Here is a 26,677-nt window from a genome sequence, read left to right as displayed (position 1 = left end):
AAGACCCACAGGACTCAAGTTATCACCTTCCGGGAGAGGCTGTGCAATATGGAGACATCCCTTCAGGACGCTGTGGTTTCACACTTACACCAATTAAGGAACATTCTGCTATTTTGTTTGGCGGCGCAGAAATGCCAGACAGATCAGCACGGTTACCAATTTACAAGCAAGAGACGTGTGATGGACATTTTTATATGCTGGATACAGTGACATTGATGTTCCCCAAATAGAGCCAAGGGCATTCCACTCAGCAACTTATATTAACAGTTCATCAACTATTTGTTATGTAGGGGACTTACATTCAAGGAAGGGCGCCCGTTCAAGAGACATCAAATTAATGTCACATTACTGAATTTTGGCGAAAACAATGTGTGTACATTAGTCAGTTTCTTTGACCAACTCGATTCCGCACTATGTCTCTATGCACGGGGCCCTAGAGATTCACAATGTTTTTGGTTTGGGGGGGATACGCTCAACGTGAGCAGATAGTTGATTTCAATGATACACCACCCCAGCCCAGTTCATCCTCATTCATGTTGAATGTGGAAGCACGTTCAATTGCTCAACATTACGCACCACCAGCATTTGCCGCTGCAGGGTTATCCCTATTTTGCTTGGATGATGCAATTATGGGGTTGGGGGAGCAAAAAAAAATATATTTGTTTTCACAAAGAAAGCGATGTGCCCTGCTCCTTGTGATTTTGGTGATAGCTGTTCTATAGCGGAAACCCCAGAAATCAGCCCAATAGCTTGGATCCAATGCGAGGGGAAGTGTAAAAGGTGGCTGCACCAATTTTGCGTCAAAATTGATGTTATTCCCAAAGGAAAATGTGTGTACTTCATGCAAGGGGGCTGCTTCTAGAAAGCGAAAACGAAAGACATAAAGATAGACTTTGACAAAGACAAGACACAGACAGAGATATGACAAAGTTAACTGTGACAGACTTAGACAGAGACTGGCAACACAGAGCAACAAAGCCCAAACTTCATTTTTCCACGAAGCAGTCATTTTTATTGTTTTTTTATATTACAGTATTTAACAAAAATATCTTTGACACTTTAATTGTGTATTTTATAACTTATTTACTTATTTTACTAACTTACATCATTTGCCAAAGACAATAAAACATGGATTTTGCAAAACTCAGACTATTTTAATTGTGTTGGTAGCTGAGACAATGTTTGACTCACCAAAATTTATCATTACCTTGAATGATACTGATTATTAGTTCCAGAGACCAGCTCTGGAACTGTTAGTTTTTGCTCACTTTCCTTCTTTCTTTCTTTCTTTCTTTCTTTCTTTCTCTCCTATTACTACCATAGAACATGCTATATATAAATTTTACCTTCATTACCCAGAATGCATTGCAACACGCTTATGACGTCATCGCTCAGCTCGGACGGGTTTTACAGGCATTTCTTGTTTGTTTATTGATTTACTTTTTATTTTACATTGCACAAATATCAAATTGCGTTGAGCTACTAAGGTAACGGTAAAGGGTAGAGCGACAGTTAAAATTTGAGAAACTTTTGATATTTTTTGTAATTTAAATTGATGAAAAGAAAGTTCATGAAAAAAAAATTCAGGTCACCAAGTTAGAATATATGGAAAAATGAGCAAAAAAATTCCCAGAAATGCGTTATTTCCCCATTTGCTAGGGAGTCTGAGTGTGTCCTCTGTCAGCCCATAAAGGTCCTGACTGTTGTTTTCTCTGTGGGAGACATCCTCACTGTGTGACATGTGACCAACACCGGAGATACAGAATCGCGCCAAGTCACTTTACATGCTGCAGGGCAATCACGCTGATCACGGCACCATGACTTTCACTCAAGAAATTGAGACATTTAGAAGGGATTTTTCCGAGAGAGGGTAAGTATTTTTTTTTCTGTGAAACCTCTGTCAAAGATATTCTATTGCGCTGGCAATTTAGTAATATGAAATATTAGTACTGAAATACACTTTGCATGGGCTTGAAAAATGGGTTGTCCAAACTGATTGGAAAGCCGAATTTGTTTGGTCTGTAGTGAAAACGCAGAAACAGATACTTTTATTCTTTATTCATTTGACTTAACCTTATGTATAGCATCGTGCCCGACCCATACCATTAGTAGGGAGGCCCACATACAGTTGCACGTGTTTCTTTTAATAACTTCGATTTTTGATAGAAAAATACACCATGAATTGAAAAAAATTAAAACAAATTGCATTTTTGAAATCTGCAGAAAAAAATGATTTTATTTCATATTTTCTTTCATTTTTATTTTGCTTTGTAAGCCAAAAAATCGGATGTTTAATTTCCAATAAGCTCACTCTGCGCGTACGCGTTCACAGTGTGTTGAACGCGTCCCGTTGTATCCATGAAAATCGCTCGCACTCCGCGGCCCCAGTTACTTCACTGAATTTGTAATGTTGTCTTTGATTGGAGATTGCAGTCCCAGTTTTTGGTCTACAGACAATGAAAATAGTTCTTTTTAAAGCTCATGAGCAGCACAATAAAACTAGGGGGTCTGCATTTGTTGTCGACGCCATCTTATGTCAGTTTGATGTTGTTGAACAGGCGGAAGTTTTAATTCAAAGACATTTTAGCAAGACCTTAAAAATTCACACTGCAGCTAATAGGATTTAAATAGTTTGTTAATATACTCCATTTTTGGCACGTTTTGAGTCATTCTGTGGAAAATTGTGTGTGCGACTTGAAGTTGAACGATATACTGAAGGTCAGCGACTGGAGCGATCCTCACTGACATGTTGACACTGGGCAGTGAACCGAGCGATGTGCTGTAGAAGCGTGGCTTCATGAATGATACGTCATGGTGAGTTGTGATTCATTGGACACAATTTCAGTGCGTTTCTAGAAAGTTTGAAGAACTAAATTCTTCTCATTTGCTCAATTTGTGAATATTTCCATAGAAACTTTGGACAGATCGCGATCAATTCTGTTTTTGCGGGACGGTAACATCCGCGATCGGCAAATAATTTATTCATGACTACGCCATTCATAGTGAATTGCGTTTGACTTGCGAGTGTGACCTTGTGTTCAGAGGGAGTGTCGTCCTGGTTACATCGAATTTCCGTGTGTCTGTTGTGATTTGTGTGACCTAGAGTTTTATCCAAGACAAATAAATGATAGTTTTGCCTTCACAAATCATCGTTTCAATGATAGGATACTCTTTAGAGCTGTACGGTATGACATGGCGTAGGTGACGCTATTGAAGCTGACTTTCCTATGTGGTTTTTGAGTTTTAAATTTGAAAAAAAATTAACGTGTTTTTGAATAATAGGCCATTTTAATTCAAAGAGGACACAAAAAAGGCCATTTTTATGTTGTTTTTTTAAAGTCAATCATAGTTATTGGTGTGCTTGAATTGTATACTTGTGATTTTAGTAATACATTTAATTTTCACATTAGGTAAGTTAGGGCTTTTATTTTGTACACACATGCATTTGCATTGAATTAATGCAGCTGAAGTAATACAAAAGAATTTCCAGTTGTGTTTATGATGCATCAAATAATCGTACAGTTGGTTGGTTTTCCTTCAGAATTTTTACCTGAACAGAGCTTGAATTTATTTTATTTAAAGTAATCAAAAGTATATTAAGTATTTTAGGGGTCACTTTGTTTCAATTGTATATGTTAACAAAATTACAATATTATTTATCATCAATTGTGGTATTTGTAAGTAAACATATTATTGGGTCACTTATTCTGGGTGTATATATTTGCCATGTAGTTGCTTTAAACTTAAATCACTGTAAATAAGTACTGACTGAATTTTTATTGGTTGCATTTCAGGTCAGTTAGCAGTCCGGTTATGTCCATAGAGAGGATATTACGATTGACCAATCAGCGAACCTACCGCCGCTAACGTCATGAATAATTAACCATGCAAACCTTGGCTTGTACATTGCAGCGAGTTTGGAACTTTTCGGCTTGATTTCGCCTTTTATTTTTAGCACTGGGTAGTTTTTAGATGTAGACGTTACGCACAATGTTCAGTGCGGCCGAGATGGTGACCGACACAAGTGGATAGTACATTGAGAATTACTTATTTGATGAATTTCGTGGCCGGGTACGGCTCCTAGAAATCAGCATTTGACCCATGTAAATCTACACTAAGTTATTTGTCGCCAAATATTGCCTATTTTTGGTCAAATTTCAATTTAACCTTGCCATCTGCAGTATGGAGAATGTTTCAAGCTTTGCAAAGATGGGTCAACTGTTTTAGTCGGTCATCGGAGCACGATGGAGCACGATTTTTTCGATCACCATGCATTGCCCGGTACGATTGACCCTTTGCTCAGAAAAACGCGCGCCGGATCAATCGCCGAGAAGTTAACCAAAAGCTGGAAAAGAGAACGAAAAACGTCCAATAACTCTTTGTCGAATATGGTCAAGGGTAAAGATACTCAGAAAACTATTCCTGAAGAAATCTTACAATTTTTAACACGGTAGAACGTCGCCAATCGACTGGAGCTAAGATACTTCCGGGTAGCCAACAGTCTCACTGGATCGGTGGATCTGTCAGGTCACATCGCGATCTGAACAAAGTGAACCAACGTAACCTTTGACCCTTGTTACATATACAGTACGTGATTGGTTCTTGCCTTAATTTCATTACATATACGGTACGTCATTGGCTCTTCCCTACTATCCTCTATATGGACATAACCCGGACTGGTTAGTGCTGTGAACCTGTCAACAACTTCCCAGCAACCACTCATGCACTGTGATTTTCTTCATCTCCACTACACTAGTATACAATTTGAAAAATATGGTCAGGATGTTGAGTGGGTCATCTGAGGAAGATCTCCAAACTGCCTTATAGATTTGGTGTAGCAGCTTATTGACTATATGCATGTGGAGGTTTTTAACCCTTCAAGCCTGACAATGTATTGCATACATGTATATTGATAATATTTAGCAATGCTCCCGGAAAGTCAAATAAGAACTTTAATATTGCATTTAGGTTTATTTCTTTGTCAGACTCCAATTTTGCTGCATGTGGATGGATTTAATCATAAACAAATGAGATCCCTGGCTGAAATCTCTACAAACCTCTGGCATTGTCTTGGTATCCTGGCTTGGTCAGCTCTACCTGTGACAGACATGTAAGTTCATTATAGAAATTTCAGTCAGGGTCAAATGAACTGACAGACACCCAAGTCAGTTTGCCTGTACTTGTTAGTTTATCATCCAATCAATTATACAGTGTTCTGTACAAGCAATAGTCTGACACAAGGGATTAACCTTCGTGCAATATTAAATCCTTTGCATGACTTTCTGAGAGCATTGCTTAAGTTTATACAGAAGTCAAAGTCCAAGGAAATTCAGGCCTAAAAGGGTTAATGTGCCAACCAGTAATGTGTCAACAGTCGCAGTGTGTGCTGCCATGAATGGCATGTTGGATTTTGGAATGTTCAAAACATTCATGATCAATATCTGTGCTATTACCAGATGAGAAGACGTTTTTGATATAAAATATACCTTATCATTATCAGGAAAATCATGTGCACAGAGAACACAAAGATTGCAGATTTCATCAAATTTCAATATATCAAGTTTATTTCATCTGTAGGAACCTGTATACTAAATTTCAAAGCTATCAAATTTTGGAGAAACACATTTTTTACCAAAAATGGCAAAAATTACCCCCCAAAATACAAAATTGCTGATTTCATCATAATTTCAATATATATCATTTACTTCATCTGTAGAAACCTGTATACCTAATTTCAAAAGTATAAAACCAGTACTTTTTGAGAAACACATTTTTTGACCCCCAAAAAATGGCAAAAATTGCCTCAAAAATACAAAAAATAGATTTCATCATTATTTGAATGTATAACATTTTGCTCATACATAGAAACCTGTACACCAAATATTAAAGCTGTCAGACAAGTAATTTTGATCAAGCACATCTTTTGACCAAAAATGACAAGAATTGCCTTAAAAATACAAATTTGCATATTTCTGCACAATTTGAAGAAATCTGAAAAAGGTTATCCCTAGGGACCTATGTACCAAATATCAAAGCTATCGGACCTGTAGTTTTAGAGTTGAAATTTTTGAAGATATTTTGACCAAAAATGACAAAAATAGTGACAATGTCACTGGTCGCTCCCATATAGTTATCAAAACAAGCTAAATCAAGCTAAAAGATTGTTTTATCACAAATAGAAACAATTCCCCCAATAAAATAAAATTATACAAATTTCACCAGAATTTGATCAAATCTTACTGACGTCACCCGTAAAAACCTCTACACTAAGTTTCAACTCAATCGGACGTTTGGTTTCAGAGTTAAAAAAAATTTTTGATCACAAATGAAAAAAATAGCCAAAAATGCAAATATGCAAATTTCACCACGATTTGCCCAGATTTGAGAAAGGTCACTCCTATGCACTTCCATACCAAGTTTCAAATCAATCAGACTTGTGGTTTCAGAGAAGAAGATTTTTTGACCAAAAATGGGAGAAAATTACAAAAAAATTCATGAAAAATAGCAAGTCCAAGATACTGACCAAAGATGTGCACAATCATTTCAGGTCAGCCCAAAGTACTTACATGCTAATTTTTCATCTAATCTGCTCAGTGGCTATTGAGATTTTCAATAAAATGTAAACTTGTAAACATATATACATGTGGCTATGGGAGCTAACAAACGACCAAATGGTCGACAGAGCTCTGCTGTGTTATGAAGAGAGCAACGTTTTGTGACATATGTATTGATGAAGAAGGTTGAGATCTTTGATAGCTCATTTCAGGATGGCCTGACCTAAAATGGCAAATTAGCTGCAAAAATTCAAAATTGATGATTTCAACATAATTATGTATAAAAATGTATACCAAATATCAAAGCTATCACATGAGTAACTTTTGAGAAACAAATATTTTGACCAAAAATGGCAAAAACTGACCCAAAAATACAAAAATTGATGATTTCATCAAATTTCACTATATCACACTAAGAGAACCCCCAGGAACCTGTATACCAAATATCAAAGGCATCAGACAAGTAGTTTTTGAGAAACACATTTTTGACCAAAAATGGCAAAAATTGCACCAAAAATACAAAATTGCAGATTTCATCATATATTCTGTATATCATATTTAGTTTATCTGTAGGAACCTGTATACCAAATATCAAAGCTGTCAGACGAGCGGTTTTGATGAAATAAATTTTTGACCAAAAATGACAAAAAAATTCCTTAAAAATACAGATTTGCTTATTTCATCACAATTTGAACAAATCCAAGTTGGGCTATCCCTAGGGACCTGTATACCAAATAATATCAAAGCTGTCAGACGAGCGGTTTTGATGAAATAAATTTTTGACCAAAAATGACAAAAAAATTCCTTAAAAATACAGATTGGCTTATTTCATTACAATTTGAACAAATCCAAGTTGGGCTATGCCTAGGGACCTGTATACCAAATATCAAAGCTGTCAGACGAGCGGTTTGATGAAATAAATTTTTGACCAAAAATGACAAAAAAATTCCTTAAAAATACAGATTTGCTTATTTCATCACAATTTGAACAAATCCAAGTTGGGCTATCCCTAGGGACCTGTATACCAAATATCAAAGCTGTCAGACAAGCGTTTTGATGAAATAAATTTTTGACCAAAAATGACAAAAAAATTCCTTAAAATACAGATTTGCATATTTCATCACAATTTGAAGAAATCCAAATTGGGTTATCCCTAGGGACCTGTATACCAAATATCAAAGCTGTCTGACCAGCGGTTATGAAGAAGGAGATTTTTTACCAAAAACGCCTTTTTTGGCACTAATTTGCATATTTTTGGCAATGACAACTTCATTTGAACAAAATCTCATCTACAGCCCATCATCCATGTACACACCAAATATCAAGATGAAATGTGCAGCGGTTTTGGAGTTTTTGATGTTGACGGACAGACATACAGACATACAGACATACAGACATACAGACATACATACATACAGACATTTTCCTAGCCTATAAGAATAGCTTCCATTGCCATATATACATATGGCTATGGGAGCTAAAAATTGCTTTAAAAATACAAATATGCAAATTTCACCGCGATTTGAACAAATGCAACTCAAGTCACCTTGAGTAAATTGAATATCAAATTTCAAAGCAATCCAACGTGCGGTTTCAGAGAAGACAGGGTTTTTTTTACCAAAAACACCAAAAAATTTAGAAGATTCTTAGAGAAAGATATGAAGAAAGGCAGACAGGTCACCATAGAATTGTCAGTATTTAGCTCAAGAAAGATAACTTAGGAGACTTTAAATCCATGCAATTTTCAGGAGTGTGAAAATGTCCCTGGAAATTAAGAGATAAGACAGCCTTGAACTGCAAGCTTTCCTTGTTGGAGACAGGTTACCATGGCGATACTCTAGCATGGATGAAAGGCTTATTCAATCAAAATCCTGAGACAGAACCAAGTGTTGATGTTATTTCCCTTCAGTGGAATAGGCTGTATGACAAGTGTAACAAACTTTCAGTTTGTTTCTGTCCATAATGTACATTAAAATTAAACTACTTGTTATATAATTTAGCTGATACTGTTTCATTTATTCCTCGGAAGAATACTCAAGCACTTGGGGAGGGTCAAGATTTAGAATGCCGGACAAGGGGAAGGGTCACATTTTAGACACAAGGATGGGGAAAGGGTCACATTTTACTGTACACGCGCGCACGAAATCCCCCGGGCCATCCCCCTCCCCCCTGTAATTACTGAAGGCTCCCTTTTCTGTTCTAACTTCGCGAGGCCTGTGATTTGACCTTCGTACCGTCGCGTCCAAGCTTTGCCTAACCACTCACATTTCAGCTTGAGCCATTCCTCCCGGTATAAAATTTCAGTTCTAGACATTTCTGAAGAAACTTCAATACAATTTTTCTGTCGCATTATTTCATATTCAGCGGACTATTATTAAATAAGGCTGGCATATTTTAAATAAGGCAAATGGATCATGTACTGATCCGACGAAGTCAGATCCCGTGAGGAGTACGGTGCCCAGAGTACTGTGATCCAGCCAAGGTCAGTGAGAATAAGGGGAAATTGACGGAAACAAAGTGGTCTTATCTTCCTCTTAAGAAAGCGAGAGAATCGTCGACAATTCCATGAGCGAGACGGTATTATTTTGCAGTGTTCAAAGGCGTTTGGTGAGACGCAGGCAACGTACAGAGAAGCTGTCATATCTAATCAGATTTTAGGCGTGTACAGCTGAGCAAGATTCGATTTGTGGTGACGCCCAACGTGGCCCCGCCACACACTTCAAATGCAATCTGGTATGCAGACCAGTCTCTGCTACAAGAACAAACGATGAGGTTTTCTCAGGTCACTCTATGCACTGATACATCAGACAGCTTGTCTTCTCATTTGTAGTGTAGCCACAAGATGAGGCGTTGAAATCAGTCATCACGGCACAAGACTGAAAGTTGCTAAACGATTTTCCGCAACTCCAACGGCTCAGGCACTGATGCATTCGAACATCCCATGCATGTGGCAGTTTAAGTCATGATTCTATTTTTAACTTTCCCCAGTCATGCTAACTTAAATCAATGCGCATAAGTTCAGGAAATACAAATGGCCACTTTCACCGTAAACCTGTCTCGGTGTCTCTCGAAGATTGAAAAAATAGTGATAAGAAGGAAGCCGAACTTGACTCTTCATGGATTTAGAAACTGTGTACAAATTTTAAAAGCCAGGGTATGGATTTACATTCTTACGTTTGACTGGCGGAAGAACATACAGCAGTCGCTCAGCAGCACGCTGGCCGACTGTTTCCATAACTACAGGGTAAAGACCACCCGTACCCGTACCCCGATTAATTGAAAGCACAGGCGCTCCCACAGTCGCTCGTGAGCTATTCAGCTCTGGGACTATTCGCCCCATAGTGGCATAGAGGAGTGTACATGAGCGAGAACAAAGGGTTTGTTCTCGCTAGGGCAAGGGCGAATAGTCCCAGAGCTGAATAGCTCACGAGCGACTGTGGCGCTCCTTAGCTGGGTAGTTTGCTAAGTAGATCGATTTTCGGATCGCTCTATTGATCCCGTGGTCGATATGCCCGCCACTGTAACCTAAATACAGAGTATTTAGGTTACAATGGCGGGTATATCGACTACGGGAGCAATATATCGATCCGAAAATCGATCTACTTAGCAGACTACCCAGCTAAGGAGCGCCTATGATTGAAAGATCTGATCACAAATGAGACCAAAAAAAATATGTGCTGTTCCGATTACCCGACCGACCTACCCCAATTTTATCCCCCGACCCTAGACTTTTTAGAGCTTCGTAAACCCGGAAGTAAAAATAATGATATGAAAACGTGAAACGCATGAAACTAATTTTAATTCGATTTTGATACTTTTAACTACTTCAATAAAATGCTGTTGAAACGATACCACGCGTAAATTTCCGTACGCTGATTTTGCATGATGAAAGCCTATCGGCCAGTTGAGAGTTACGTTCACAAAAGTTCATTGCCCTAGCCCGATAAAGTTTCTGTGTAACATCATCTCTCTACGATTGAGAAAAGAAGACAAACTCAAGTTTTTGTGCATCATATGAATGTCCATATCGCTCTGAAAATACTTCTGATAGCAAAATTGACACGGAAAATTGGACTTTACCGTCACAGAAACGTGTTCAGTGCAGACTGCACACAAGCTTTGAAGCAGGCTGTGATGTCAATGTAGCTGTGGGTATAGCTGTGGCGGGGTTAAAATCGTAAAAGTCAAAACCAGTCCGTAAAAGGTATGAATCCCGTCTGAAAACACCACAGCTATGGACCCACAGCTAGTGTCAAAAATGGGCCCGGTTTTTGAATTCAGTAAACAGACACTGACTAATTTTTCGGAGCAAATAAATACTAAAATTAACTGTCGGTGACAACCAACCTTTCTGTTTGTTATTTTCCCCATTCTAAAAATGACTGAAAAACAGCAACTGGAGCAAATCTGACATCGAGAAAAACTCGACTCCGCATTCAATTCAAAACAAGGGATCTCACCCTCTAAGTTGTTCGTTTTAGCTCTACTGAGTCTGCGCACAAAACTACAAGACCAGCTAGATACTAGATCACTAGAAAAATACAGCTCACTGGTTCATGGTTGGCAAAGGGCAATGTTGATCCAAACTTACAGTAGTGAAGGATGATATACGCACAGTAAAAACCTGACAAACAAGCACATTTTTTTTTCAGAAGCTACAAAACATTCTTTTATAACTACAATAGATTTTTTTCTTGGTTTGTGTAGTGCAGACAGTTCAGTAAAAAATGAATAATCCCTTGAAGGTACAGTGGGAATGGCTGGCTGTTGTTAATTTTGATGTTTGAATGTACATTAAGCCCTATGAAAGCAAACATACAGAATATTTGAGCATGAGGGAATATGCTACAATTGTTAGGGATATCAAAGCTTATGAATATTAATGAGCCATCCACACTCTTGGAAGCCCTGTACATTCACAACAGAGATACCCAAATTTGTTGACTTTTGAAAAAATCTTAGGTAAAATCTTGGAGCCAGCAGCTTGGATTGTGTGAGCAAGTGCTTTATGGCTTGTAGTATGTATATCACAAGTGACATCACTGCAACATTAAAACTTACATAAGATGTCCTTAAATGTTTCAGTTAAATCCCCCAAAATTTTAAAATCCCCCTCAAAAATTCCAGGAGAGGGGGAGCAATCCCCCTTTTATAGTATCCTAGATGAAACACTGCATTGATGACAGTAAATAGGCCTATTGTGTGTTGTGTCAGTTCTTACAAGTCAGACTTACCTGTGGATAAACAGTTCACTTTCCTGTCAAAGAATTGTAATTCAGCCATATCAATTTCCGTGGCAGTCTAATAAACCACACACTTCAATTCTACTGATGAATATTTTATTTTAATAAATTGGTATTCAATTTGAGTGCATTTCATGAGGAAATTGTTCACTGGTAGTTTGTTTGAACACGTACAAATTGCACATTGAAAAATAAAAAAAATTAAAAATTTCCCTACCTACCTACCCTACAGCACAATTTTTTTTTGTTTTGTTTTTTTTTGTTGTTTGGGGTTTTTTTGGTTTTTTTGGGTTTTTTTTCCTAATGAGTAAAACAGGCTACATGTAGCCTGAGTTGATCAGTCGCAGTCTTTTTAATAGCTCTACATGGCAGGGCTTAGCTGTGATATCGCAGCGGTACTTGTGGCGTATATCGAACGCGCTCGGGTCATTGGGGTCATCGCCCACAGGACTGTGATATCGCAGCGGTACTTGTGGCGTATATCGAACGCGCTCGGGTCATAGTGGGGTCATCGCCCACAGGACTGTGGCGATGACCCCAATGACCCTATCGCGTTCGATATACGCCACAAGTACCGCTGCTATAACACAGCTAGGCAGGGCTGTGTGTTACCGGCGTTATATGGCCTCCCACCACAGCCGTATAAGGGAGCGTTCAGTTATTATGGCCGGGGGTGGGCCGGCAAATTCTTCCTGCGCATCAAGCAAAATAAGTGAACCCCCCCCTACCCATTGTACCAAAAATTGATGACCCCCCCCCACATTGCTTGAGTAAAGCTGCACAACCATACACCTTGGAGGGATAGAATCAAAAAAAGATTCTCAGATATTTTCAAATGACCCTCCTCACAAACTCACAAAGTGTTAATGTTCAAATTTCCCCTTCTGATTGCTATAATTTTGAAATTACCCCTAAAAGGGATTAGACAGAAATTACACGTAGATCGCAATATTTTTGCGGAAGCGTGTGCGTAAAAAATTTTGATATTTGGATTTAATTGATGATCAGCTGTTGATAATGTTGATTCACTATACATGATAGTGTATGAGAAAACTTAAATACTATTTTAATACAAAACTATATCTATGCATTTATAGATGTTTGATAATTGACATAAATGTACTTACAACTGGTATGTGGACAAAAAAATTGACTTTAGAATTTCACCAAAAATGTTCATCCACTATACATACGAGTCTATGATAAAATTGTGAACATTTTTTTTTTGGAATGAAAAACTTGCTGTACATGAGCATATACAGACGTTGAATAATTAACATAATTGTACTTGATTAGAATATGATGGTTAAAGGTGCATATTATGTGTACAAGAAATCTGATTTTGAAATTTCACTGAACGTGTTCATCCACTATACATGGGAGTCTATGAGGAAACTATGAATAATTTTTTTCCAATACAAAATTAGGTAAATCTGTGTATTTATGTACTCTTGATTATTAATATTAATGTACTTGATTAGACTAGGGTGGTTACAAATGGATATGTGTGCAGGAAATTGGATTTTAGAATTTCACCTAAAAGAATTATTTAACTTTTCATGGTACTAGTAGTCTACAGGTAACTGTTTAAAACTTGCCATATCTCTAATATGTAAGTAATAGGAATTGTTCATTGCCCTCAGTGAGCTCCATTGACAATAAGACATGCCTCAGAGTTGCCAAGTCAAGATGTTCATGTGATAGATAATTATATTTTTGTTCAGATTTACAATTAAATGACTTCAGAGAATGAAATCATGCAGCAAATCATTCTGATCTCCCAGAATATTTCTGAACACTGAAACTGCTTTTTGACATGACGGATGCTTATTAAAATTAAGTGACCCCCCCCCCTCTGAGCTGTTTGAAAAATACATGAACCCCCCCCCCCTTTGCAGTTTTCAAATTTGAGGTGACCCCCCCCCCCTGGATTTTGCGGCCACCCCCGGCCGTAAAAACTGAACGCTCCCTAACGCCGGTAACACACAGCCCTGCCATGCAGAGCTATAAACTTTTTTAAATCCGTGACATTTTTCGGCCAATCATCTTTTCCCCCTAAAATCCAGAAATGAAAGTTAAAATATGGAAAAATTTCATCGAGATGCCTTACGCGCGCAATTTTACAGTAATTCTTAGCTGTGATATGGCAGCGATTATAGTGCATGGCCAGTGGTGAGAGGCCGTATAACGCCGGTAACACACAGCCCTGTCATGCAGAGCTAGGCAGCGATACGCCAGAGTCGCTCGAGAGCTATTCAGCTCTGGGACTATTCGCCCCATAGACGAGTATACAGAAGCGAGACATACCCCAGAGCTGAATAGCTCTCGAGCGACTGTGGATACGCCAACAAGTGGCGTCTACCGAACGCTCTCTGGTCACCGCAACAGTGCCGCTGCGAGCCAATTCATGGGCTTTTTGGTAGTTTACTACGACACCGATCTGTGTCACTGATTTAGCTAAATTGTGTTCAGTGGGTGTGGCCTTGTTCTACGGGAGTTTTGTAATCCCCCCCCCCCGCGGCAGTTGACGGCCGTGCCTCGCACGAGTGATCGCTCGCATGGAAGTACGGCTCTAGTCTTCGTACGGTTTCAGAAAACGACAATGTGATAATCGAATACCGGAACCACCGTCACTCGTGGTCTATTCAGCTCTGGGACTATTCGCCCCTATAGACGTGTGTACATAAGCGAGAAAAAAACCTCTCTTTTCTCGCTTATGTATGTTCACACGTCAATGGGGCGAATAGTCCCAGAGCTGAATAGACCGAGAGTGACTGTGCCGTAACGTAACCTCGGCGGTGACACTCTCAGAGTGCATGGGAATCCATGCTCGTTCCACAAAATATCGAGATACCCCTAATCTTGGATTTTTCAACAAAAAATACCCTCCTATTGTGAGAAATATGGGAGAAAATACGACCAAACATAAGCTTCCCCCCTCACTTACAAAATCCAGAAGAGGGAGACATGATATTAGAGTCAGATCAATGCTGAATTATGATATCGTTTTCACATATATTAACACATCAGAGTCTGAAAGCAACTGTTAACTTTGAAACAGGAGTGTCAAACTCATAAAATTTTAAACATACACAACAGATTAAATAACCAGAACAAACCAACCTATTTAGGGGGAGCTGGGATCGAGTCGCAGGGTGAGTCCCGAACGGGATTTCGAATCACAGTTTTAAACCAGGTCAAAACATAAGAAATGCACAATGAAACTTTTCGTGAAGTTTGAGTGTCTGATAGATATTTATCGGGATATTCCAAACCTTTCTTAGGCCAGGTTTTGGAAAAGTACCCCTTTTTCTTGATTTCACAGACCCGTGATAGAGAATAAAAAATACCCCTCCAAGTTCCCCGTGGTTTGGGGAACACGCTTGATAAGCTTACACATTGCCCCCGACAGTGCCACCGCCGGCAACGTAACAAAGTCAAAACAAGGAACGTTCCTAGGAAACGATAAAAGGAAATGTTTTAAACGTATTATAAGACCTTACAATAGTTTAATGTCGCATATTAAGAGGTTCTCATCAGCCAACAAGCAAAATAAATGATAATAAGCTTATAGCAAAGTTTTAAGCTTATGTAGGAACTTGGCGCAGTTACGTTCCAAAAATTCCCAAGGTAGAAAAAATGCTGCAAATCTCAGACTACGTCCATTACTATTCTAAATTATCGCTTAGACAAAGACAACTGCACTTTCTGCTTCGCTAATAGGCGTTCTTTATTACGCTGATAATATTAATGATTGACTTGCACTTCTGACGCGCACATTCTCATCAAGCTATTGTACAATGCTGGAGCACGGGCGTATAAACAAAGGGCACACTCCGATCAAGAGACAAACGAATAAAGTTCGCAAAACACCAACATCCATGTTCATTTGAAGACTCTCGTTGTTGTCGTCCCAGAATTATAAAGACGGTCTTCTCCAAGCGTAAATAATATTGTTCTTTGTGGATATATCTTGACTTATATGAGCGTTCTCTCGGCTGATATCGAAGATTTTAGCGTTGATGCATTGAGTTCGTGGATAGCATCACCCTACATGCAACATCCACCTATGTGGGCACGGCCATCCCCTGTATACACACTAGTAGTAGTAGAAGTAGTAGTAGGAGAATATATATATATATATATATATATATATATATATATATATATATATATATATATATATATATATATATATATATGTGTGTGTGTGTGTGTGTGTGTGTGTATTATATATATATATATATATATATATTATATATATATATATATATATATATATATATATATATATATATATATATATATAATATATATATAGGTAGGTTAAGTTGTACTCGCTGGTTGAGAAAGTGCTCGATGCGGTCATTCCACAGAGCGATTTGTACTTCAGGATTGACTGGAGTGACAAGGTAACTGAGTTGTGACTCTGAGTTTCGCGCTTTACAGCACGAGAGCTTAGAGCGCGAAACTTAGAGTCACAACTCAGTTACCTTGTCACTCCAGTCAACCCTGAAGTATATATATATATATATATATATATATATATATATATATATATATATATATATATATATATATATATATATATATATATATATATATATATATATTACACTACTAGAGTGTATAGAGAGGGGACGATGCCTGGCAAGGTGAATTTAGTCTGTTCCAATGGAAGTCTCACAATTGATCTGTCAGTCGTTTTGTTTGTTTGTTTGCTTGTTTGGTTTTGTTTTCTTTTTTACTTTTTCTTTTTCAATTTTTTCCTGTTTTTCATTTACTTGTCTACTGTTATTCTGTCAGAGTTCCCAGCAGTTTGGTTTTATATTGACCTCGGATTCTTTGCTTTGGCCAATTAGGTGGCATCAGTGTCTGCAGTTCACGAGGCAAAATCCTTGATATACGACAATGTACACACATATACTGACTCCGTACATTTGTCAAATACGTTAAATATACAAGTATACGTATATTAATAAAGTGCACAAATACAGTGTACACTTGGTGTGCAAAGATATGCTTTAGTATACTATTGTTCTGCATAGATATACGCTATGTATATCGACGTATTGATATGTTCCATATACAAAGATATATGTTGCGTATACCACTACTTTTTTGTTCCATATACGTCAATATACGTAAATATACCGAACGTATATCAAGCATAAGCGTATACAAGGCGCGGTACGATAGCAGCCACAATAAACATATTTGTGAAATGCTTATTCGTTAAATTGTGTTTCGTTGCAAGTAAAATGAATCCATGGTACGGATCGAACCACGACCTCAGGTTCTAAGGGAGCCGTCATTATTTACGGCCCGGGGGTCGGAGGAATTTCATCGCAAGCTTCGGAATTTTGAGTAACCCCACCTGCCAACCATGATGAATTTGATTAACTCCCCTTTCTGACTTAGAATTTGACTGACCCTCCCCCCCACTTAGAAAAGTTAAATACTAATACATGTATTTGTAAACTTTACGAAAATATGGCAATAGTAAGGAACTTTGAACTCTCATTATGGTTGAAAAAGGTGACACCAACAATGAAATTCAAAGTGACAACAAAATAGAGATATAAAATTTCATGCTGTAGCCAGTATCCAAAATATAGTATTGTTTAATTTGGATGGGTATCGTGACAGGGTTTTCACGAGAATATCTGACTTTGCAGAGTTTGAAAATACAGGGGGGGAGAACATGTAAGGGACTGAAGGGGAGAGTGTCAGAGGGGGTGACCCTTATCTCGCGTGGAAAAAAAATTGAGGAATTGATGTATGTGTGCAATGGTGTAATCTGAAAGGTGTTTCAATTTGTTTCACACCAAAATACAAAATTATTTTCTTATTTTGTTAGGTTACAATCAATTGGTTGGAGTATTTTCATCTAACTCTTCTTGTATATTTAACAAGGAAAACCAAATCTTTGCTATTATTAATTTTCCATGTGTAAAAACAGTCTACACGATTGCAATCATTCATATAATCAAAGTCAATAATTGAATACATATAGAGGTGATGATGGTAGCAAGTCTTGCATTGCTAATAGAAAAGGACATAACTGATGAATAATCCTTTCTACTTCCTCTGCACATTTTGAGCAACCCTCTTGAAGTTTTTAATTTTTTGAGTGACCCCCCTCACATTCCTCCGACCCCAGGCCGTAAATAATGAAGGCTCCCTAAATAACTTCGCAGACACCCAAGCAATCTAATTGTCCCCAGGGATACGTAAAATAGCAATAATATAATGTTTGAAAATGTACATTTCTAACCAAAGCAAGAGTCAGATCGGTCAATTTAACTTAAACTACCTTACATCACAGTCGCGTGTAATTAGTACAGCACTCGGCTGCTATGACATGTACACTGCGAAAGTAATTTCTCATTGTACATGGTGGCAAAGTGCTATCCCTGAATATCAGGCAACGTGCTATTTGCTATTATCATTTTGTGAGACTGTTCGGTAATGAGAAGCACTTATAATACGACATTAAACTATCGTAAAATACGTTTTCTGAATTCGTACACCAGTGCGAGGTAGTTAAACGACATTAAACTACATCGTATCATACGTTTTCTGTATCATACGTTTTCTGAATCGGTACACCGGTGCGAGGTAGTTATACGACATTAGACTATCGTATAATACGTTTTCTGAAACCGTAGACAGGTGCGAGGTACTTATATCTTGTAGAACTTTGTTATTATCATTTTCCGGGACTGTTGACTGATGAGAGCCACTTATAATACAACATTAAAGTATCGTATCATACGTTAATAATAATAATAATAATAATAATAATAATAATAATAATAATATATTGCTTAAAAGCGCACTACACTACGTCTCAGTGCTCTGTACATTACAATAAAATTAAATGTAGATATGACATCAAATCAATTTCAAATTAAAGACTACAGTCACCTGTGGTCTTTATACGACATTTATAAACTATCGTCTAATACGTTTTCTGAAACTGTACACCTGTGCGAGGTCGTTATATGACATTAAGTGACATTAAACTACTTTTTCTTAAACCGTACACAGGTGCGAGGTAGTTATACGACATTAAACTATGGTATTTATACCTTATAAAACTTTGCTATTGTCATTTTCTGGGACTGTTAGCTGATGAGAGCCACTTTAATATAATATGATATTAAACCATCGTATAATACGTTTTCTGAAACTGTACACCGGTGCGAGGTGCCTATACCTTGTAGAACTTTGCTATTATCATTCTGTGACACTGTTGGCTGCGGAGAGCCACTTATAATACGACATTAAACTATCGTATAGGTACTTTTACCTTATAAAACCATGCTATTATCATTTTTTTGGACTGTTGACTGATGAGAGCCTCTTATTATGCGACATTAAACTATCCTACGATATATTCAATTACCATATTGTCGTTTTCTGAAACCATACGACGACGACAGCCGTACTTCGATGCGAGCGATCACTCATGCGAGGCATACTGCAAGACATTTCGGGAGAAATTGGCTAGGACTAGATAGTCGGACGGCGGGAATATAGTGACGGGTATATCCGATAAAGAACTGACAATTTTCCGTACATAAGTGCGTGAATAAGAATGTCAGCGGCGGGACCAGGGTATAACTGATTGTCCGGTAAAAGACTGATAATCTTCGGTACCAAAAGCACGGGTACATGAATGTCGGATGGCGGCGATTTGACGCGATTGGGACGACAGGTGTGCCGTACTTAAAGTGCGACGATTCGAATTGCATTGAATGGGCTGCCGGGGACAGGTATGCCGGGAAAGAGGTTGAAAATTTCCCGAACAAAAAGCGCGTAGGAATCGCTGTCAACGGGCAGCAGATCACAGGTGTGCCCGGAAAAGGGTCGAAATTCTCCGTCGCAAAGAATGTGAATTGGGCAGCATGCGAGCTCGATAAACAGCTGACTATCTTCGGTACCTAAAGTGCGGGAATATCAATGGTCATAAACGGGCACAAACTGATGGAAATACATATATCTATACCTGCCAAACATCAATTTAAAATTACCTTTCAATGAGTCAGCAAAAATGAATGGCGGAAATGCCTATTGATGTGTGGGAGAGGCACTGTTCTACGGGGATTTTAATATCTTCCCCAAGGCAGTTGACGCCCGTGCTGATAGAAGCTTAATAAAGTCTCGTACTGCTGCTGAGTGGTCAAACAAAGTCTTGACAGAATTGATGTAAGACTGTGCTGTCGAGTATGGGGAATTCGGCGACAAATGTGGTCAGTAAAGGTTTGGCAATACCGACCACTAAAATTGCCGAGGACTAGAAAGTCGGACGGCGGGAATTGGTGACAGGTGTATCCGATAACGAACGGACAATTTTCCGTACATAAGAGCGTGAATAAAGATGGCAGCGGGGGATCAGGGTAACTGATTGTCCGGTAAAAGACTGACAACCTTCGGTACCACAAGTATACGGGTATTTGGAGGTCGGATGGCGGCGATTTGACGACAGGTGCGCTAATTAAAGGGGCGACAAATTTCCTGTATTTAAAAGTGCGATGATTGGAACTGCATTCAATGGGCTGCCGGGACAGGTATGCCAGGAAAGAGATTGAAAATTCCCTGTACAACAAACACGTCAATTGGAATCAACGGGCAGCAGATCACAGGTCAGCCCGGAAAAGGGTCGTCATTTTCGGTACCAAAGAATGTGGATTGGAATGGCCGTCAGCGGGCAGTTAGCGAAAGCTCTTCCCGAAAAAAAGATTGACAATCTGCCATACATAAGGTCCGTGAAACAGAATGACTCTGAGCGGGCAGCTTGCGACAAGTGTCTGATAAACAGCTAACCGACTATTATGCCACTGCAGTATACCACCAACCTCCTGTTAGAAAGACAAAATGTACAAATTTTACCTTTAAATGAGTCAGCAAATGCATATATTGATGTATATAAGAAGTGGCACGGTTCTACGGGGATTTTAATATCTTCCCCGAGGCAGTTGACGGCCGTGTTGAGTGGTCGAACAAAGTCTTGTAAGTTGTATGTTGTTGAGTATCGGAAATTGGGCGACGAATGTGCTCGATAAAGGTTTGGCAATACCGACCACTAAAAATGCCGAGGACTAAAAAGTCGGGCGGCGGGAAATGACGAGAGTTGTATCCGATTAAGAGCTGACAATTTTCCAGACATAACGAGCTTGAATAAGGATGTCAGTGGGGTAACAGAAGTATCCGGTAAAAGACTGACAATCTTTGGTACCAAAAGTACAGGTATTTGCATGTCGGATGTGACCTTCCCCAGTGGCGGGTGTTCTGAAAATCAGAACACTATAGTACCAAGCCATACGATACATCATAGTAGGTCCTAATTGAGTTCCATAGCGACAAACTCGATATGATAAACACAAACAGCACAACACAGATAGACAACAAACAAGTACACACACCAAAGTTAAATCCCTAGAAGAATGTCATGTGTTTGGAAAATCGTAAACGCATTCCGCCCCACATGTAGCATCCGTCATATATCAATCTTTTAGTCAAAATATGAAATGGACAAATGTCATGGATGCCACCAGTGAACGTTTGTTTAAGTGATACATCATACCTATCCATCAGTTCATGACACCTGTCAAAAAAGCGGTTGAATATGTGGACAAGCCTTTTTTCTTGAGTAACCCTTATTGACAAGCTTGAAGGGAGATCGGTGTGTCTCTCCACAAAAATATATGAACTGTCTACTGTGAATCAGTACCGATCGCGAAGCGACGTGTCCAGTGCCTGTGATGAATGAAGCCTGTTTACACAGATATTTCGATATTTACACGCAAGGCGGAATAAAAGTAAAGCCTAAAAACTTTTCACAAGTCATGAAATCAAACTGATATTTCTAGGAGCATTTTAGGAAGGGATTTACGTTGTCAATTTTCATTGAAGGGATTTTCACTGTTCGATGTTGTTAAATGCTTTCGACAGATACTCCTCATTCAAAATGCAATGAAGTTATCACTGGTATCCATTGGCAATATTCCAGCCACCAGAAATAATAGAATTGATAATTTTGTTAACTTTTTAATTATTTGATAAGCATCCATCGCATCGCAAAATGAATTATGTAAATTATTGACAAGGCTGTTGGATCCAGCATTTGAAGCTACATCGCAGTTAAAACCATAAATAACATAGAGTTCATTTTCTGTTGTCCGATCGGATTTATACACAGCTCTTTCAACGAACTGAAAAGCAGCTACAACTTGGAGGTCGATACTGAGTTCCTAATAGAATTGGTTTAACCTTCGTTAGTTGTATGTGCATGTCAATTAAAACAGATTCCAGATTTTACGAATATATGTACATACAACTCCTCCGTTCTTGTTTTTTTTTCATGTCTTTCAGAAATAGAATTAAGAATTTGAATCTCACCATCGGAGATGATAACATCCAGCTCATTATGATTAAGAAACGTACATTTTTTTGAAAACATCTTGTTTTTTACGATTTAACTCAGTACAGCAGCTGCTCGAACAGCTTTTGGATGCAGTATTTCTCGCTGATCGCGTTAGGCTTTTGAGAAATGCCAACCTGGTAGTTCCATTCTCATTATAGTGTCAGTATTCAGTGTCGATTAGTCTTAAATAAAGGTCTGAGACTTCAAAATACATTTTGATAAAACTTTCTGATACTGTACAAATTGTTAGTTTCCCCTCTTAGCTCGCTGGATCAAATTTCGTACATAGGTAATTGAACACCCGTCAGCCTTGAACAACCTGTGCTGAAGCATTTTCATTATTTTCACGAAACTATGCATTACCTGGAGATAAACTGTACAATCCCCTTGATGTCATCATTTAGTTTTTGCAATCTTTCCCTCAATGAGATTGTGAAAATGTTGGCAAGTCGTTTATCTTTGCCTGATTCGATGTCAGAATAGCTGTACTTCTATATTTGTGGTCCGGACCATTTAGGTTTTGTTGACCGAAATGTTTTCCTATACCGATCTACTATTTACATAAATGACCTTGTGAGAAGTAGAGATAATCAGATATGATTTCCTTTTAGAAATACTCTAAATCGTTACAGATACCATTTAAGGTAGAATGCGCCTTGGGGACAGATATTCAGACCCTCAAACTTGTATAATTCTTTTCTGATCTGCCAATTGTGGAGGTTCTTTTTACCGTCTTAGTTTTTTCGAAAATCGAAAATATTATTTTTTCTGCATAGAGTTAATACAGAGTTGGCGGACATTTCGATTTTCAAATGTCAGTAGATCTCGGGTAATTTGTTTCTCTGGTACCGAACTTTGCACGGTGACCCCCGATTTTTATTCTCGATTTTGAAAGAGAGTAGTTGAAAGATTCCTTGAGAAAATTTTGAGCAAAAGTTTAAATCTTTCACTTTCGAGGCGCATACTACCGTTAAGAAACATACCAGCCATGCACTTTATTCATAGCATCACCGAAAGTAGTGTGCACCTGGAAACTGAAAGAATTAACTTCAAACTTCGCCCAAACTCTCCATGAGGAAACTATAAATCATCCATTCCGAAACTTAGATAAAGATAAGGGTCATCGTGAAATTTTGGTACTAGAGACAAAACTTGCAATATTACTATTCTTTCAAAAGGTCGCCATCCCTGTGTTTTTCTCTGTTGATAACTACCGACAATGATGTGCATGTAAAAGATAATTTAAGGAAAAACGTAAAGTCTATTGTAATAAACCTAATTACGATACCGCAATCGTTTGAAATGGTTTGGATGGCGTATTATTTGTTAATTACAGTACGACATTCACATGGGAATTAAATGTCAAATTGTCAGCAATGGTGGAAGTCATACTTTAAAAAAAGAGTAATCCTTCGATACAACACAAAGTCAATGACAAAGTGAATATTTTTAGATTGAATATATGTATATTTTCTCCTTCAACCCATCAAATAAACAATCAACTGATTCAACTGTATCAGGCATATCGAAGAGACAGAAACGTCAGCAGCAACCAGGCTTTTCTCCAGGTCTTATTCTTCCTTCTCGCTGTCCCCTTTTTTTCTTCTTCCTCTCTATCTTCTTGTCATTTGCCTCTTATTTGGCTTTTTGTTACGGATTGTCGATCCAACCTGCCAAGAAAGGGAGAAAGCGTTTAGGAAGCTAAGTTTACAAATGCACGAATGTCGGCTGTGAGACTTTTTATGTACAGACGCGCCTACGTTTATACAACCACTAAAATCAATCACAAAAACAATATTTCTAGGATGCAAATTTTGTTTTGAAAAAATGAACATTTAGGCTTGAACGATTGTTTTTTAATTTACCTGAGACCAAATCTAAGTACATTTGAAGTGTTTCAACTCAATGTTCATCCGTGATGCTATGCATTCTGGGAACAGTATATTACTACCGAGAAGAAACTTTACATCAAAATATCTGATGAGTGGACGTCATTCCATTGCCAACTCACCTTTCTTAATCATCATAGCTTTCACAGATTTATCTTCCTGGAGTTCTCTAAGAAAATAAAAAATACAGGATAGTTGACCAATCATTATCAAACTGGGCAAAAAAACTAGTCAATAGGTGAACTAATCATGACATTGTGCCTGGCCATTATTTGTTTCATATCAATTCCAAAGTGAAATAAAGGTGATGGTGGATAAACTGGTATTTAAATTCAAATGCGTAAAAACATTGATTTTGAGTGACCTATAGTCCTAGACGAACGAAAATTAGGTATGAATAATAGAGTCAACACCATGTTATTGTTGGTGAAGAATGTGGAATGAGGCCAAATATGACTTGTCGAAAACGTATATATACTAGTATTCAACTGTATCGACAGAATGAAAATGACTTGCAATGCGAGAAATGATGTCATCTCTACAACGTAACGTAGTTTCTTGAGCCCTCGTCAGGACACTGAACTGGTGTGAAAATACATCTACAAGGAGTACACATAGCTATTTACGTAGATGGCTGAATGTTTGTTGGGATCATAGACCCTCGAGAAAGGATTGGCAGTTGTTACATAACAATACTTTGTTACTGTTATGAATATTCAACTACGAGAACTAATGTACAGAGCGGAATGGATAGAATAGTATTTAAATTCATATGCGTAATAACATTGATTTTGAGTGACCTATAGTCCTAGACGAACGAAAACTAGGCATGAATAATAGAGTCACAATAGAGTTGTTGCATAACAATGACTTGCTTCTGTGTCGGCATGATGAGAACACAAGTTCGCTTCTTTTGTTGATCATGAAATATTCCGGATGGTGGATTATAATAAATTTCTCTGTCAAACAAAGGTTGCAACGCTGTTTAGCCGCTATAATATGGCTTGGCTCCAGCTGGGACCTTTCCATGAATTAGAGTGTGTGATGTTGTTGTCCTTTAAGTTCAAATGTGTGTCCTGAGTAAGATGAATGTTCTAGAGCGTACGTGTCGGAATGATGTAATGTGGTTTCTGTATCTTGTCTTGAAATCATTCTCCATGAGTCCATCGTCTGGCTTGGTAGATGATCAAAATTTGTAGGCAGTTATCGTCATGTAGGCATGCGTCTTTTTGTTGAGAGTTGCATATCTTGCTGTTGTTTGTCCCTGTGGTATTGTTGTTGCAATGTGACTGTGTGATTTTAAAATGTGTTTGTTCTGGTTGTCTACGATCTGTTTCGTTTTGTTCATGCTAAAAGGTCATTTTTATCATGTTTCTAATGAATATTTTTCTGAGCTTGAGGTATGTATATTCCGCTCTACTTTTGTTTTGAGCAGTTTGTATATATGCACAGCATAGTGTGTGTGTGTGTCTATCTATATATATATATATATATATATATATATATATATATATATATATATATATATAACAGCATAGTTCGTGTGTGTATATATATATATGTATATATATATATATATATATATATATATTTGCCTTTCAGTGAGCATATTCGTAGAAAAAGCATAGCAATACACGTTCCATACTATTCTATGAATACCGAGTACAATTTCTCTTACTCACCTCAGTCTATCTTGTTCCATTGTATCGACGATTCTGTTTCTCTCCTGTACAATTTCTTCGAGTTTCTTTAAAAGATCAGTTGTTATCTCCTTGTGTTCTTCGTTATTAACGGTTTGCAGGAGACGAATCTCGGATTCTACTCTGGCTTGTTTTTCCTCCAAAGTTTGTTGCCTGGAGCTTTAATCGAAAATATAACTTAATTACAATATTACATCAAAAGAATATTCATGAGTGTTTGTGAGCTCGTTATAATAATATGAAACATAGCTCTGTAAAACAATGTTTTGAGATATAACGATTACGGTAGTGTTTATATACAACACAAGTGGCACAACATGATGGATGTATGATATCCTGAGATTTTGAAATTCATTGACAACAGAAGATCTAGGTCTTTATCATAAATCGAACTTCAAAGACAACATCTCTCAATTTCAATTCATTCAAATCAGTCCTACTATAAGATAAGTCGTATTCCACAGAAATCATTTTGCTAAACATGAGTCAAATCAGGATTGAGATGCTAGCAATGACACTTACAGTTGATGAAGTTCATGCTCTCGTCTCATCAGTCCATTCTTCTTATCTACCAACAGGAAATATTCTTTTAAAATGGATTCATCGGTACTCCGGGATTCGTCGCCTGCAGGAACAAGTCGGTAATTGGCTCGGTTATAAAATAAGTAAGAATGTCGATAAGGTAGGAATGAAAATGGTTGATTAATAGCAATATTTTCCTATCAAATGAGTTGTACAGATGCAATTATAAGTCGTCACATGTTTATATATCACATCAGGCACATGGAAGTCGAAGTGTCAAAAGTAACAAGTCACTTCAAATTTGACTTCATATAAATAAATGTACATTAGAATAACA

The 26,677-nt window shown here is 37.8% G+C and overlaps 1 protein-coding gene and 1 long non-coding RNA gene across 2 annotated transcripts; one reads left to right on the top strand and one right to left on the bottom strand.

Moving 5' to 3' along the window:
* Nucleotides 1-1,912: 1,912 nt before the first annotated feature.
* LOC139145960 (uncharacterized) lies at nt 1,913-26,499 on the top strand. The gene is made up of 3 exons (XR_011555067.1): nt 1,913-2,814; nt 4,986-5,110; nt 26,397-26,499. It is a non-coding gene; the product is annotated as an uncharacterized lncRNA (long non-coding RNA).
* Nucleotides 23,607-26,369, bottom strand: LOC139145983 (MICAL-like protein 1). The gene is made up of 4 exons (XM_070717431.1): nt 26,341-26,369; nt 25,801-25,977; nt 24,241-24,287; nt 23,607-23,899 (listed from the first exon to the last, which is right to left on the bottom strand). Exons 1-4 carry the CDS (start codon nt 26,367-26,369, stop codon nt 23,880-23,882), a joined length of 273 nt encoding a protein of 90 aa, XP_070573532.1. The 3' UTR covers nt 23,607-23,879.
* Nucleotides 26,500-26,677: the final 178 nt, after the last annotated feature.

Source organism: Ptychodera flava, chromosome 12, assembly GCF_041260155.1.
Source record: "Ptychodera flava strain L36383 chromosome 12, AS_Pfla_20210202, whole genome shotgun sequence".
In the NCBI taxonomy this organism is placed as follows: domain Eukaryota; kingdom Metazoa; phylum Hemichordata; class Enteropneusta; family Ptychoderidae; genus Ptychodera; species Ptychodera flava.
This window is presented reverse-complemented; position numbering and strand designations above follow the sequence as displayed.